General features: G+C 46.4%; 1 protein-coding gene and 2 pseudogenes across 1 annotated transcript; 2 read left to right on the forward strand and 1 right to left on the reverse strand.

The window, feature by feature from the left end:
• The first annotated feature begins 402 nt into the window (after positions 1–402).
• LOC147413288 (uncharacterized) lies at positions 403–1,175 on the forward strand (annotated as a pseudogene).
• A 467-nt stretch (positions 1,176–1,642) lies between these two features.
• Positions 1,643–2,415, forward strand: LOC147413289 (uncharacterized; annotated as a pseudogene).
• Positions 2,416–12,436: 10,021 nt separating this feature from the next.
• Positions 12,437–14,339, reverse strand: LOC147413290 (uncharacterized). Its single transcript, XM_086480280.1, is given in 2 exon segments — positions 12,437–12,776; positions 12,778–14,339. Coding segments are annotated over 2 exon segments (1,710 nt in total). The 3' UTR covers positions 12,437–12,628.
• Between the last annotated feature and the right edge of the window lie 1,993 nt (positions 14,340–16,332).

Below are 16,332 nucleotides of genomic sequence, written 5' to 3' on the forward strand. Positions count from 1 at the left end.
TTGCCCCTATACAGAAGAAGTACATAAAGATATCAGTTCGCTTAGTGAGGGATGAAAGTGAACCAGGGTCATCACGAGAACAAAAAGAAGAGGCAGAACCAGAAATAGTCACCCTATCTCTGCCATTCAGTGAGCTGCGAGATATACGAAAGGATTTTGGCCGCCATGCAGATGAGCACATTGTCAGCTGGCTGCTCCAATGCTGGGATAATAGGGCCAGTAGCTTGGTATTAGAGGGTAGGGAAGCCAAGTGCTGGGCTCCCTGTCTAGGGAAGGGAGTATTGACAAGGCAATTGGAAAGTGGACAAAAGCCTCAGCCACTGGAGGTGACTCCTGTCGGTCATGAAAGAGAGGTATCCTTTCAAAGAAGATGTTACATGCCACCCAGGCAAGCAGACAACCATGCAGAGAGGTATCCAGTACCTGAAGGAACTAGCTGTCCTGGAGGTGATTTATAACTATCTAGATAATGAGCAGTCACCTCTAGATCCAGATGAAGCCCGATGCACACAACCCATGTGGCGGACATTTCTACGACATGCACCATCATCATATGCCAACTCATTGGCAGTAATGTCCTGGAAGGAAGGCGAGGGACAAATGGTGGATGAATTGTCTAGCCAACTGGCAATACAAAGGAAGTTTCTCTTCTTCCCTATGGGCCGGTGTCTCAGACATGGAGAAACTTTCCCGGGAGTTCCAGAAATTCAAAAAGGTTATGTCCTACTGCCCACCTGTAAGGGCCCACCTCTCCGCTATTAGAAATAGGCACACCTCTGCTGAAGAGAGAGAATGCAGAAGGTACACACCACAGGCTACCCTGTGGTTTTACTTACATGACCACAGAGAGGAAATGAAGTAGGATGCAAAACCCACTTTGGTCCATGCATAGGTATGTGAGTTACAGGGGAAAACCACCACAGAAGGGAATTCTTCCTGGAAAGATGCCACTCTGGTTTCTAGTGGGAAATTGCCCAGACAGGGTAGGAGGGCTGATCCTACGTCTGATACCCCTGAAGGCACTTCTAAGTCCTTTCTACAAGAAGTCAGTGATTCTGATCAGGATTAGAGGGGCCCTGCCTCCAGCCAGGTGGGGGAAAGGGACAACCGGGTTTATTGGACAGTGTGGGTCCAATGGCCTGGCATGTCAGGCTCACAGGAGTATAAGGCTCTAGTAGACACTGGTGCACAACGTACTCTGCTACAGCTGAACCAGAGAACCAACCTGTGCCAGTATCAGTTGCCCCTATACAGAAGAAGTACATAAAGATATCAGTTCGCTTAGTGAGGGATGAAAGTGAACCAGGGTCATCACGAGAACAAAAAGAAGAGGCAGAACCAGAAATAGTCACCCTATCTCTGCCATTCAGTGAGCTGCGAGATATACGAAAGGATTTTGGCCGCCATGCAGATGAGCACATTGTCAGCTGGCTGCTCCAATGCTGGGATAATAGGGCCAGTAGCTTGGTATTAGAGGGTAGGGAAGCCAAGTGCTGGGCTCCCTGTCTAGGGAAGGGAGTATTGACAAGGCAATTGGAAAGTGGACAAAAGCCTCAGCCACTGGAGGTGACTCCTGTCGGTCATGAAAGAGAGGTATCCTTTCAAAGAAGATGTTACATGCCACCCAGGCAAGCAGACAACCATGCAGAGAGGTATCCAGTACCTGAAGGAACTAGCTGTCCTGGAGGTGATTTATAACTATCTAGATAATGAGCAGTCACCTCTAGATCCAGATGAAGCCCGATGCACACAACCCATGTGGCGGACATTTCTACGACATGCACCATCATCATATGCCAACTCATTGGCAGTAATGTCCTGGAAGGAAGGCGAGGGACAAATGGTGGATGAATTGTCTAGCCAACTGGCAATACAAAGGAAGTTTCTCTTCTTCCCTATGGGCCGGTGTCTCAGACATGGAGAAACTTTCCCGGGAGTTCCAGAAATTCAAAAAGGTTATGTCCTACTGCCCACCTGTAAGGGCCCACCTCTCCGCTATTAGAAATAGGCACACCTCTGCTGAAGAGAGAGAATGCAGAAGGTACACACCACAGGCTACCCTGTGGTTTTACTTACATGACCACAGAGAGGAAATGAAGTAGGATGCAAAACCCACTTTGGTCCATGCATAGGTATGTGAGTTACAGGGGAAAACCACCACAGAAGGGAATTCTTCCTGGAAAGATGCCACTCTGGTTTCTAGTGGGAAATTGCCCAGACAGGGTAGGAGGGCTGATCCTACGTCTGATACCCCTGAAGGCACTTCTAAGTCCTTTCTACAAGAAGTCAGTGATTCTGATCAGGATTAGAGGGGCCCTGCCTCCAGCCAGGTGGGGGAAAGGGACAACCGGGTTTATTGGACAGTGTGGGTCCAATGGCCTGGCATGTCAGGCTCACAGGAGTATAAGGCTCTAGTAGACACTGGTGCACAACGTACTCTGCTGCCATCAAACTATAGAGGGGCAGAATGCATTTGTATTTCTGGAGTGACAGGGGGATCCCAGCAGCTAACTGTACTGGAAGCTGAGGTGAGTCTAACTGGGAATGAATGGCATAAACACCCCATTGTGACTGGCCCAGAGGTTACGTGCATCCTTGACATAGACTACTTCAGGAGGAAGTATTTCAAGGACCAAAAAGTGTACCGTTGGGCCTTTGGTATATCTGCCTTGGAGACAGAGGATGTTGAAGAGTTGTCCACCTTGCCTGGTCTCTCAGAGGACCCTTCTGTGGTTGGGTTGCTGGAGGTTGAAGAACAACAGGTGCAAACCGCTACTACAACATAGCATAGGTGGCAACATCGCATCAATCAAAACTCTCTGATTCCCAACCATAAGCTTATTCGTCAACTGGAGAGTCAAGGGGTGATCAGCAACTCACTCACCCTTTAACAGCTCCATATGGCCAGTGCAAAAATCTGATGGAGAGTGGAGACTAACAGTAGAATATCGTGGCCTGAACGAAGTCACACCGCTGCTAAGCACTGCCATGCCAGACATGCTAGACATTCAATAGGAACTGAAGTCAAAGGCAGCCAAGTTGTGTGCCGCAATTGACATCGCTACTGCATTTTTCTCAATCCTTTTGGCAGCAGAGTACAGGCCACAGTTTGCTTTCACCTGGATAAGTGTCCAGTACATCTGGAATCAGTCGCCACAGGGGTGCAAACACAGTCCCACAATCTGCCATGGACTGATTCAGACCACACTGAAACAGGGTAAAGCTCCAGAACACCTGCAATACATTGATGGCATCATCGTATAGGGCAAACACAGCAGAGGAGGTTTTTGAGAAAGAGAGGAAAGTAGTTCAAATACTTCTGAAGGTGTAAAATGATTTGCCCTAAAATAAAGTGAGATTAAGGGACCTGCACATAAAAGACATAAAATAAAAAAGTATTTGCCATAAAATTAAGTAATGTTAAGGGACCTGCACAGGAGATCCAGCTTTTAGGAATAAAATGGCAAGATGGGCATAGCTAGATTCCAATGGATGTGATCAATAAGATAGCAGCCATGTCTCCACCAACTAGTAAAAAGGAAACACAAGCTTTCTCAGGTGATGTGGGTTCCTTGAGTACGCATATCCCAGACTACAGTCTGATTGTAAGCTCTCTCTATCAAGTGACATGGAAGAAAAATTATTTCAGATGGAGCCCTGAACACAATGAACTTGAATACGGAGCCCTAGCCCCCCAGGAATTTTGGAAGTGATCACAAACTGGTCAGAAAGCAAAGATTTTGGAATGTCAGAGGAGGAGGAATTGACACGTGCTGAGGAGGCCCCACCATATAATATACTACCAGACAATGAGAAGTGATATGTCATGTTTACCAATGCGTCCTGCAGTATCGTTGGAAAACATTGGAGGTGGAAGGCTGCTCTTTGGAGTCCCACATGATGAGTCGCTGAAGCTGCTGAAGGGAAAGTTGAATTGAGTCAGTTTGCAGAGATGAAAGCCACCCAACTGGCTTTAGATATTGCTGAGCGAGAAAGGTGGCCAGTGCTTTATATCTATACCGAGATGGTGCTGGTGGCAAATGCTCTGTGGGGATGGTTACACCAGTGGAAGCAGAGCAACTGGCAGCGCAGAGGTAAACCTATCTGGGCTGCTGAATTACGGCAAGATATTACTGCTTGATAGAGAACCTGGTTGTGAAAGCACGTCATGTGGATGCCTGTGTACCCAGGAGTAGGGCCATTGAAGAACATCAAAACAACCAGCAGGTAGATAAGGCTGCAAAGATTAGCGTCTCAGGTGGATTTGGACTGGCAGCATAAGGGTGAATTATTCATAACTCAGTGGGCCCATGACAGCTCAGGCCATCAAGGAAGGGATGCAACATATAGATGGATTTGTGATCGAGGGGTGGACTTGACCACGGACACTATCACACAGGTTATCCACGGTTGTGAAACATGTGCTGAGATCAAGCAAGCCAAGCAGTTGAAGCCCTTGTGGCATGGAGGGCGATGGCTGAAATACAAATATGGGGAGGCCTGGTAGATTGACTGTATCACACTCCCACAGACTCACCAAGGCAAGTGCCATGTGCTTAAGATGGTGGAAGCAACCACCGGATGGCTGGAAACATATGCTGTGCCCCATGACACTGCTCAGAACACTATCCTGGGCCTTGAAAAGCAGGTCTTACGGCGACATGGTGCCCCAGAAAAGATTGGGTCAGATAATGGGACTCATTTCTGAAACAACCTTATAGACACCTGGGCCAAAGAACATGGCACCGAGTGGGTAGATCACATTCCCTGTCATGCACCGGCTTCCAGGAAGATTGAACTGTACAATGGTATGCTAAAAGCCACACTGAGAGCAATGGCAGGGTGGCACCTTCAAACACTGGGATATATATTTAGCAGAAGCCACCTGGTTAGTAAATGCTAGAAGATCTACCAATCGAGCTGGCCCTGCCCAATCAAACCTCCTACGTACTGTAGAGGGGGATAAAGTCCCCGTAGTGCACATGAAGGGTATATTAGGGAAGACAGTTTGTGGCAGTCCTGCCACAGGCAAAGGCAAACCCATCCGTGGGATTGCTTTTGCTCAAGGACTTGGGTGCACTGGGGTGAGCGAACAGTCACGTTGTGCCCTGCTCCCGGCTGGGCCTAAACCGTGACACATAGTTACCAATGTAGAAAAATCTTGTCCACTGCATCTGAATTTCCTACATACTGTATCGCAGCATACTAAATTTTTTACAATGAGGCTGGCGAAATACTAGAACAGTCTGCCCAGGGAGGTGGTAGAAGCCCCATCCCTGGAAACATTCAAGTTCAGGCTGGACAGGATTCTGAGCAACCTGATGTAGCTAAAGATGTCTCTGCTCACTGCAGGAGAATTGGACTAGGTGACCTTAAAGGTGTTTTCCAAGCCAAACTATTATATGACTCTATGATTCTGTGATGCTGTGATACTATGATTCTATAACCACTAAGGATTTTGTCATTTACTGTAAAATCATCAGCACTTCCTGTTTACTAACAGTTGATTATTATTCATCTGCTTTATGTTTCTTTTCCGGTGCATTACTGGAATTTCTTTGCTCAATGCAACAGTATCTTCAGTGCAAAAATCTATCTGAAGCTATTACCATTGTAATTTAAGCTGCACTACCACCACCACTGGGAGAGAATACTGAATACCTCTTTAGTGAAAAACAGAGTAAAGATATTTTTTCTAGAAAGGACAGAAGTAAAGCATATGAGTGTCTCAGAGAACACTTGGAGAGTCAGAAGGTTAAAAAAAAAAAAGAAGACTCATTCAAACTCCTCACTTATCCTGTAAGCATTCCTTGGTAGTGATATAACAATCAAGACCGTGTTTTTCCACCAAGAAGCTTTCAAACATCATCAGAACAGATGAAGCTTGCCCAGAGCAAAAGAATCCATTAAACTGCTTTTCTGCCAAGTCAAGGTAAAGTATGACAACCTGGGTGAAATTTTAATCAGATCTTGCTCTTATTGCTTGACCTTTACCCAGAAACTTGAAACTGTTGAAAGGTCTTTAGCATTTTAGTGGTCTATTCATTTTCTCTCCCATGTAAATCCTTTGCTATGGTGACAATTAGGACCATCTTCAAGCTAGCCATGCCTTTAACATTGAGGATTGTGTTATTGCCAGATGTGTGGCCATGGTCTATGAAATACTGATATGTTGACCATACAAATAATCTAGTATGACATACTAGATTGTATGAAATAACAAATAATCTAGACATGACTAATGAAGGCCCACAGAGGGGAGGTTTGAGTTGTTTTTTATACAAGCCTCTCTGCAGCTATGTTTTTTCACCCAGAACATAGGACCCCTGTAAGAAATCTCCAGGAACCTGTTCCATGCTATTGCAAGGAAACAGGTAACTTAGTCCCAGCTGTTTCAGCTCTGTTTTGCAATGAACTCTGTTCTCCTGCTCTGGAACTCCTCTTGGAGTGAAGTACAGTGTTGGTGGAGCCAGGGCACCTTGCTGTGGCTCCTGCATTGCCAGTTTGGGCTGTATTTACAACCTGGACTGAAGATTCTCTCAGAGTATGTTTCGTATAAACAGACACCAATTTCCCAAAGCTAAGGGTTCAACAATGGCACTAGTAAAGAGCTAGCAGTATGACTCTGCTGCAGTCCATGAGTTATAGTGACTGGACCACTTAACTGTGGTGGCAACAGTAAGCCTACATGACCTGAGACAGGCCCCTGGCATTGAGCTTTGACTCTTACTGGAAATCTGAACCTCACGGCTCTCATGGTGAAGGCAACCTGCCTTTTGAAAGTAGAATTCCAGGAGAATTCAGAAAAGGAAGGGAAATCCTCTTCAGATTTAAAGTATCAGAACCTTTATAAAACTGTTTCCCACCCATTTGGTTCTCCTATCTCACCTCCTATCAATAATGACCGGGCATTGCTCACCTGGTAAAGTAATTTTGGAAAAATATTTTATCTACTTTGGCAGTGTGGGTAGAAATTCATCTGCCATAAATTAAGAGAAGAGTCATTTAATGAAACAAAAAATATCAGGGATAGAGAAGGATAAAAAAGCTGCAAATATAATCAAGCTTTTACATGTATGTCACAGGGTAAAGCCTGCACAAATGTATCACTCAGAAAAAAATGAGACTTTGTTTACATCTGCTCTGCTCTTGCTCATCAGATGATTTTAGTATGTGCTGGGAACCCAGAGAAAGCATATGCAAATGTTATGGGGGTGGCATACCTGAAGGGCTGGACTATGTCTGTTCTGCTCTTAATGAATTAGGTATGTGCTGAAGAAAAACACAGTGCTCTGATGAATAGCTTTTAGATCCATTTGGGGTGAGAGAATAGAAGATGGTAGAGATCCAGGTAACACCTTTTTTAAATAAGGAGAAAGTCAAAGAGGCTGTCAGCAAGACTCAAACACTTTAACTAGCTGGAACACAAGTCCTGTTCCCCTGAGTCCATGGTGGTGGGCAGAGCTGGATGAGACATCTTGGTTGATGTCTCTCCTCTACACAGCATGTACATGTGTGGTAGAACAGAGACCTTAAAATAGAAATTGCTATCGACCCACTATACCCGTCCCACTTATTAAATAAATGCTGGATTTTGTGTCACTGAGCGGTATGGTTCTTCTGGCTACGTCACGTGAAATTCCACCAAGACAACATGAGCTACTGAATACCTTGATAGTTCAGTATCAAGTGAAAACCTAAAATAAATGGATTAAGCTATCCCTGAATGCTGTACAATCCAGTCACCACTGCTGACAGAAATACTCTTTCACACTCAGTCCTTTGTATTAAAATTTACTAAAAAAAATTTGAAATCTCTTGAAGCTTTGCTGAGATAAAACTTTACATACAATTTTGACTTGTCGAAAACATGTAAAGGTTTTTTTTTTAAGTTCTTTTTCCTCAGGTGACTTGTCTATTTTCTCTAAGTAACCTTCAATGCATAGCACTGTCTCTGACAGTGTAAGAAAAACTGTTATTTCCAGCTATGTGCTTTGTTTCCACGTTAGCCATTTGCTTTTTCTGTAACCTTTCACTATCCTTTTACTCCTTTTCCCTCTGGATTAACAAAAATTATATTCTCCGTCCCATATTCTTCCTTTAGACGAAATATTCAATATAATTGTAAAACTGTTAATCATCCAACACATAGCAATACTCTGGTAACTTCTCCAGGTGTGTATTTTAAAGGACTGCAAGTGAAGTTGTGTCTTAGGTGACTTAAATTCCTGCTTATGATCGTAGCAGTGGACTTTCATGTTACATCTATGATCCACAAAGGATCTGAGGCTTTTCAAGGAAATCTGCCATTCTCATGCGAAAGAACAATACACAACTTCTGTGAGGTCACATATAGTTTTTCAGACAGATTATTATCTGCCCAGAACTGTTCTGAAAGTTCCACTGAATTTTGAAAATACGCTTTGAAATACTGATGATCAAAGATGATCCTGAAAACTTGAACTTCCCACAAATCCTTATCTTTGACACAATATTCTGATAGAAAATTGGAGTACGATTTTTAAGAGCGTTGCAACTACAGCTTATGTCAGGTGAATTCCTGTGGTGGTTTGGCCCTGGCCAGATGCCAGATGCCCACCAAAGCCACTCTATCACTCTCACCCCCTCAGCTGGACAGGGGAGAGAAAATGTAACAACGGGCACATGACTCAGATAAAGACAGTTTAATGAAGCAAAAGTTGCATGCTGAAGCAAAAGCAAAACAAAAGATCTTATTCTCTACTTCCCATCAGCAGGCGATGTCCAGCCGCTTCCTGGGAAGCAGGGCTCCGGTACGCGTAGCTGTTGCTCTGGACGGCAAACGCGAAACGAATGTCCCCCTCTTCTTCCTCTTTTCCCCAGCTTATATTACTGAGCAGACGTCATGTGGTATGGAATATCCCTTTGGACAGTCTGGGTCAGCTGTCCTGGCTATGTCCCCTCCCAAGTTTTTACCCACCCCCAGCCTACTGGGGAAATGTTGGGGAAGTAGCCTTGGTGCTGTGTGAGCCGGGCTCAGCAGTAGTCAAAACACTGGTGTGTTATCTAGCACAGCATGGTGAGGGCTGCATCTCAGGCAGACCCATTACACTATCCACCCCTTATTCCATAGCACTTGTGTCATGCTCAGGTACCACATAATTTAATGTACATCCTTCTTACAACTTACAATTGACGCTACATACTTAAACCATCTTTATCCCCAACATAGAGATTTAACATTCTCATTAACTACCATCCCTTGTCCTTTAGCAGACAGATAGTCTTTTTCCCAGGTCTACAACTTCTGTTCCATCTGTCAAGATGAGTGTTTAGGACAAGAGAAGCACTATGTTCAATCGTTAGGCACCAGCACCGGCTTGGTTTTGGTCATCGCTGCATTCTTCTGTTTTCTTGCAAAACTCTGTCTTCGTCTTTCCAGGTCACTCCTGCTACATTACTTTCCTGCAACATACAAATTACTTCTCGGCAAAGGTTAAGTCTTCTTGGGGCACACATCGGGTCTCCCCGTCGTTCCGCATTACCCACCAAGTACACCCAGGGCCCTGAGCAAAGACAATCCCACGAATAAGTTTGCCTTTTCCCATGGGAGGAGCAACCCACACTGCCTTTCCTAGCCACTTTCTTGTATGCACTACGGGGACTTTATCTCCTCCCACAGTATGCAGGGGTTTTGTTGGGGCAGAACCAGGACGGTTAACAGATCCTCTGGTATTAACTAGCCAAGTGACTTCTGCTAAATTTACATCCCAGTGCTTCCATGCCCCATGGCCCAATGTTTTCAACATCGTCTTTAACAGTCCATTATATCGTTCAATCTTTCCAGAAGCTTGTGGGTGGTAGGGGATGTGATACACCCACTCAATGCCATGTTTCTTCGTCCAGGTGTTTATTAGGTTATTTCCGAAATGTGTTCCATTGTCTGATTCAATTCTTTCTGGGGTGCCATGTTGCCACAACATTTGTCTTTCGAGGCCTAAGATGGTGTTTCGGGCGGTGGCATGGTTTACAGAGTATGTTTCTAGCCAACCGGTATTTCCTTCCACTATGGTGAGTATGTAGCACTTGCCTTGACGTGTTCGTGGCAGTGGTCCAATATAGTCAATTTGCCAGGCCTCACCATATCGAAAACGCAGCCACCGCCCTCTATTCCAGGGAGACTTTGCTCGCGTGGCTCGTTTGATTGCAGCACATGTTTCACATTCATGAGTGACCTGTGTAATGGCCTCCATGGTCAGGTCCACCCCTCGATCAGAAGCCCATCTGTATGTTGCATCTCTTCCTAAATGTCTGGAAGTTTCATGGGCCCATCGAGCTCACTGTTACGCTCCCAGTCCAGGTCCACTTGAGCTACTTCGATTTTGGCAGCCTTGTCTACCTGTTCATTGTTTTGATGTTCTTCTGTGGCATAGCTTTTGGGCATGTGAGCATCTACATGACGTACCTTTAGAGTCATGTTTTCTACCCGTGCAGCAATGTCCTGCCACAGTGCAGCAGCACAGATGGGTTTACCTCTGTGCTGCCAATTAGTCTTCTTCCACTGCGTAACCAACCCCATAGGGCACTAGCCACCATCCAGGAATCAGTATAGAGATAGAGTACTGGCCACTTTTCTCTCTCTACAATCTCCAGGGCTAGTTGGATAGCTTTTACTTCTGCAAACTGACTTGACTCGCCTTCTCCTTCAGCAGCCTCAATGACTTGTCGTGTGGGATTCCACACAGCAGCTTTCCACTTCTGATGGTTTCCTACCACACGACAGGATCCATCCGTAAACAAAGCATAACGCCTTTCATCTTCTGATAACTCATTATATGGTGGTGCCTCTTGGGCACGAGCTGTCTCCTCAGGGAGTGCTCCAAAATCTCTGCCTTCTGGCCAGTCCATGATTTCTTCCAGGATTCCTGGACGGTTGGGTTTTCCCAGTCGAGCTCGTTGGGTGATCAATGCTACCCACTTACTCCATGTAGTGCTGGTTGCATGACGCGTAGAAGGCATGTCTCCTTTGAACATCCAGTGTAACACAGGCAATCGTGGTGCCAAGAGGAGAGATGCTTCTGTACCAACAACTTCTGAAGCAGCTCGAACCCCCTCATATGCTGCTAGAATCTCTTTTTCAGTTGGGGTGTAGTGGGCTTCTGATCCTCGATATCCTCGGCTCCAAAATCCTAATGGTCGACCTCGGGTTTCTCCTGATGTCTTCTGCCAGAGGCTCCAGGTGAGACCATGCTCCCCAGCTGCAGTACAGAGGACATTCTGCACAGTTGGTCCTGTCCGGACAGGCCCAAGAGCTACTGCACGAGCTATTTCCTGTTTGATATGCTCAAAGGCTTGTTGTTGCTCAGAGCCCCACTCAAAACAGTTCTTCTTTTGTGTCACTCGATAGAGAGGACTCACAAGGTGACTATAACCTGGAATATGCATTCTCCAGAACCCCACAAGGCCTAGGAAAGCTTGTGTTTCCTTTTTGTTAGCTGGTGGAGACATAGTTGCTATCTTATTGACCACCTCCATAGGCACATGATGGCGTCCATCCTGCCACTTTATTCCTAAGAACTGAATCTCCTGCGCGGGTCCCTTAACTTTGTTTTTCTTTTTGGCGAAGCCAGCCTTCAGAAGAATTTGAATTACTTTTTTTCCTTTCTCAAACATTTCTTCTGCCTTATCACCCCACACAATGATGTCATCAATGTACTGCAGATGTTCAGGGGCATTGCCCTTTTCCAGTGCAGTTTGTATTAGTCCATGACAAATGGTAGGGCTGTGCTTCCACCCCTGGGGCAATCGATTCCAGGTATATTGGATACCCCTCCATGTGAAAGCAAACTGTGGCCTGCACTCTGCTGCCAAAGGAATTGAGAAAAACGCATTGGCAATATCAATCATAGCATACCACTTTGCTGCCTTCGACTCCAGTTCATATTGGAGCTCTAGCATATCTGGTACAGCAGCACTCAATGGTGGAGTCGCTTCGTTCAGGCCACGATAGACTACTGTTAACCTCCACCCTCCATTAGACTTTTGCACTGGCCATATGGGGCTATTAAAAGGCGAATGAGTCTTGCTGATGACTCCTTGGCTCTCCAGTTGATGAATCAGCTCACGGATGGGAGCCAAGGAGTCTCGGTTGGTGCGATATTGTCGTTGGTGCACTGTTCTGGTAGCAATTGGCACCTGCTGGTCTTCAACTTGCAGCAGTCCTACAACGAATGGATCCTCCGAGAGGCCGGGCAGGGTAGATAGCTGTTTGATTTTCTTGGTGTTCACAGTGGCTACACCAAAAGCCCATCGATATCCCTTTGGGTCCTTGAAATACCCTCTCTTGAGGTAGTCTATGCCAAGGATACAAGGGGCTTCTGGGCCAGTCACAATGGGGTGTTTTTTCCCATTTGTCCCCTGTTAGGCTCACCTCAGCCTCCAATACAGGTAATTCTTGGCATCCCCCTGTCACTCCTGAGATCCAGATGGGTTCTGTGCCCCTATACCCTGATGGCACCAACGTACATTGCGCACCAGTATCTACTAAAGCTTTGTACTTCTGTGGGTCTGATGTGCCAGGCCATCGGATCCACACAGTCCAGTACACCCGATCATCCCTTTCCTTCTCCTGGCCAAAGGCAGGGACCCTCTATTCCTGTTCCTCATCAGAATATTCACTCTCTGACCTTTGCATTGCCAGACCAGAAGTTCCCTCACCAGGATCAAGGGAGGTGATCTCAGTTCTTTTATGTCTGGGAGATAGTTGATTGCCTTCTTGGGTCTTTGCAGAGACCACCTGCCTTCTTGGGTGATCCCTTCTTAACAAGTGTCTTCCCTCTCAGTTCACGTACACGGGCTTCCAGCTTGGAGGTGGGTTCACCATCCCACTTCCTCATGTCCTCCCCCTGGTCACGCAAGAAAAAACAGAGTGCACCACGTGGCATACGTTTAGGGCTTCCTTTCCCTCTGACCAGCGCAGGAGAGGACTGTCTTCTTGGGGCACCCCTGAGAGCTAAGGTGCTGTCCCATAAGAATGAGGTACACAGATTTTCTTCAAAGTTTCGGAGCCAAGCAGATACTCTTTCCACAGTCACTGTATCCATATCTGGGTAATACATTGAAGCCAGGCTGCTAGAATATGACACAGGGGCACTTTGAACCACCATCCTCCACATGGCCCGTGTGCATGGAACATTTTCTGGATCTTTGGGAACTCTATCGCTGCCTAGATCACTATAGATGATTTCCAGCACAGCTAGTTCTCTCAGGTACTGGATGCCTTCATCTGCAGTAGTCCACTTTCCTGGTGAGGTTGCAAGATCTTCCTTGAATAGATATCTTGCCTTTACACTTAAGAGCAGCCGTCTCCAGAGACTGCAAATTGCTGTCTCTTTTCCAATTCCTCTCTCTATTGCCCGGTCTCTAGCAAGGGATCCCAGCTGTTGGGCTTCCCTACCTTCCAGCTGTTGACTGTCAGCCCTGTTATCCCAGCATTGGAGCATCCAGGCAGCAATCCACTCGCCCGGTTGGCGGCTGTAATCTTTCCGCAGGTCTCTAAGTTCTGATGAGGTTAAGGACCGAGTAGTTTCTGCTTCTTGTTTGATTTCTCTTACTTCTTCCTCTGATTTCCTTGTTGAAGGACTGGCTTCTTGATCGGATACTTCTTCCTCCCTTGTTAATCGAGGATATGGACCTGTTGCTTTTCTTATCCACTGTTTCTTCTTCACTACTGGAGCAATTACTGTAGTCGTTGTTGTTTGGGTTCCCATCTCAGCCATGGTGTTCTCAGATGTAGTTTGGGTCCCTGCTTCAGCCACAGTCCTCTGAGAGTATTGAACTGTGGCTTGATAGGCACAGGCCAGGCCCCAGTACAGGGCTAGAAGCTGCTGGGTTTCATTGGGGTAGGTAAGGCACCCTTCTATCAGGTGGTGCGTTAGTTTGCTAGGGTTGCTTGCCTGTTCAGGTGTGAAGTCCCAGGTCATGAGAGGTGATAACCGTCCTAAGAATCTGCCCAAATCCTTCCACACACCCTGCCACCCAGGGACTGGCCGCCTCAGGGCACTTTTCAGTATTGCCTGACCCAAAAGCTGTCTTCTCTTATACCAGGATGATGCCAGATTCCACAGAAACCGTACCATGCCAAAAGTGTTAATGAGTAATATTAAACAACTCACATAAGGATGAATGAGAACCTTGGGAGCCTGCATAGCAAAATCATCTACATCAATTTCAGGTAGGGAGAGGGAGATGGATACTTTCATCTTCTCCACAACATAGCTCCCGAAGCACAACAAGGCCATCACTACCAGGCAAGAGCACATAGCTATTATTTGAGCTAGCATGCTCCCAAGCTCCTTCATCCTCCCCCCACAATAGCTTCCCCAGAACACTAAAGCTATCACTATGATACCGAAGTACATAGCAGCTGTTTCTACTAGCATGTTCCCAAGCAGAGCAAAATAAAGAGACAAGCACTGCAATTAACAAACTCCGTGACCTGCACAGGAGTTTTGCCACTTAATAGCTACTACAGCTACAGCACACTTAATGCAAAACTGCCGTTACCAGGCCCCACTTTGGGCGCCAAAAAGACTGTGGTGATTTGGCCCTGGCCAGATGCCAGGTACCCACCAAAGCCACTCTATCACTCTCACCCCCTCAGCTGGACAGGGGAGAGAAAATGTAACAACGGGCACGTGACTCAGATAAAGACAGTTTAATGAAGCAAATTTGCGCGCGGAAGCAAAAGCAAAACAAAAGATCTTATTCTCTACTTCCCATCAGCAGGTGATGTCCAGCCACTTCCTGGGAAGCAGGGCTCCGGTACGCGTAGGTGTTGCTCTGGACGGCAAATGCGAAACGAATGTCCCCCCCTTCTTCCTTTTTTCCCCAGCTTATGTTGTTGAGCAGACGTTATGTGGTATGGAATGTCCCTTTGGACAGTCTGGGTCAGCTGTCCCGGCTACATCCCCTCCCAAGTTTTTACCCACCCCCAGCCTACTGGGGAAATGTTGGGGAAGTAGCCTTGGTGCTGTGTGAGCCGGGTTCAGCAGTAGTCAAAACACTGGTGTGTTATCTAGCTACCACTGCACAGCACGGTGAAGGCTGCATCTCAGGCAGACCCATTACAATTCCTCAGGACTTTGATTGTGTTACTAGAAGTCAATTCTGTTTCTCAAACCAAATGTAGTCGATATTGTATTTGATTTTGTGAAATAATTTGTCTGCCTTATGTCAGAGTTTATCGTGAATGCTTAATCATTCAGAAGGAATATTTTTGTGGAATCCCTAGTTGGTCTTAACATCACAGAATCACAGAATCTCAGAACCTTAGGGGTTGGAAAGGACTTCAAAAGATCATCTAGTCCAACCCCCCTGCCGGAGCAGGACCACCTAGAGTAGATCACACAGGAACATGTCCAGACAGGTTTTGAATGTCTCCAGAGAAGGAGACTCCACAACCTCTCTGGGCAGCCTGTTCCAGTGCGCTGTCATGCCCACAGTGAAAAAGTTTTTCCTTATGTTAATGTGGAAGCTCCTATGCTCCAGCTTGCATCTCTTGCCCCATATCCTATCATTAGACATCACCGAGAAGAGCCCAGCTCCATCATCCTGATACTCACCCTTTACTTATTTACAAACATTGACGAGGTCACCCCTCAGTTTCAGCTTCTCCAAGCTAAAGAGACACAGCTCCCTCAGCCTTTCATCATAAGGCAGATGTTCCACCCCCTTAATCATCTTTGTGGCTCTGCGCTGAACTCTTTCAAGCAGTTCCCTATCCTTCTTGAACTGAGGGGCCCAGAACTGGACACAATATTCCAGATGCGGTCTCATCAGGTCAGAGTAGAGGGGGAGGAGAATTTCTCTCGACCTACTGACCACATCCCTTCTAATACACCCCAGGATGCCATTGGCCTTCTTGGCCATGAGGGCACGTCGCTGGCTCATGGTCATCCTGCTGTCCACCAGGACCCTTTCCCCTACGTTACTGTCCAACAGCTCACTCCCCAACCTATACTGGTACCTAGGTCTGTTCTTTCCCAGATGCAAAACTCTACACTTGTCCTTCTTGTGTTTCATTAAATTTCTTCCCCCCCCCGCCGACCCAGCTCTCCAGCCTGTCTAGGTCTCTCTGAATGGCAGCACAACTTTCTGGTGTGTCAGCCACTCCTCCCAGTTTTGTGTCATCAGCAAACTTGCTGAGAGTGCACTCTGTTCCCTCATGCAGGTTGAATAGTATTGGTCCTAGTACAGATCCCTGAGGGACTCCACTAGATACAGGCCTCCAACTAAACTCTGTCCCATTGACCACAATTCTCTGACTTCTTTCCTTCAACCAATTCACAATCC

This window comes from Leptosomus discolor, chromosome Z (genome assembly GCF_034619465.1).
Source record: "Leptosomus discolor isolate bLepDis1 chromosome Z, bLepDis1.hap2, whole genome shotgun sequence".
NCBI classification, from domain to species: domain Eukaryota; kingdom Metazoa; phylum Chordata; class Aves; order Leptosomiformes; family Leptosomidae; genus Leptosomus; species Leptosomus discolor.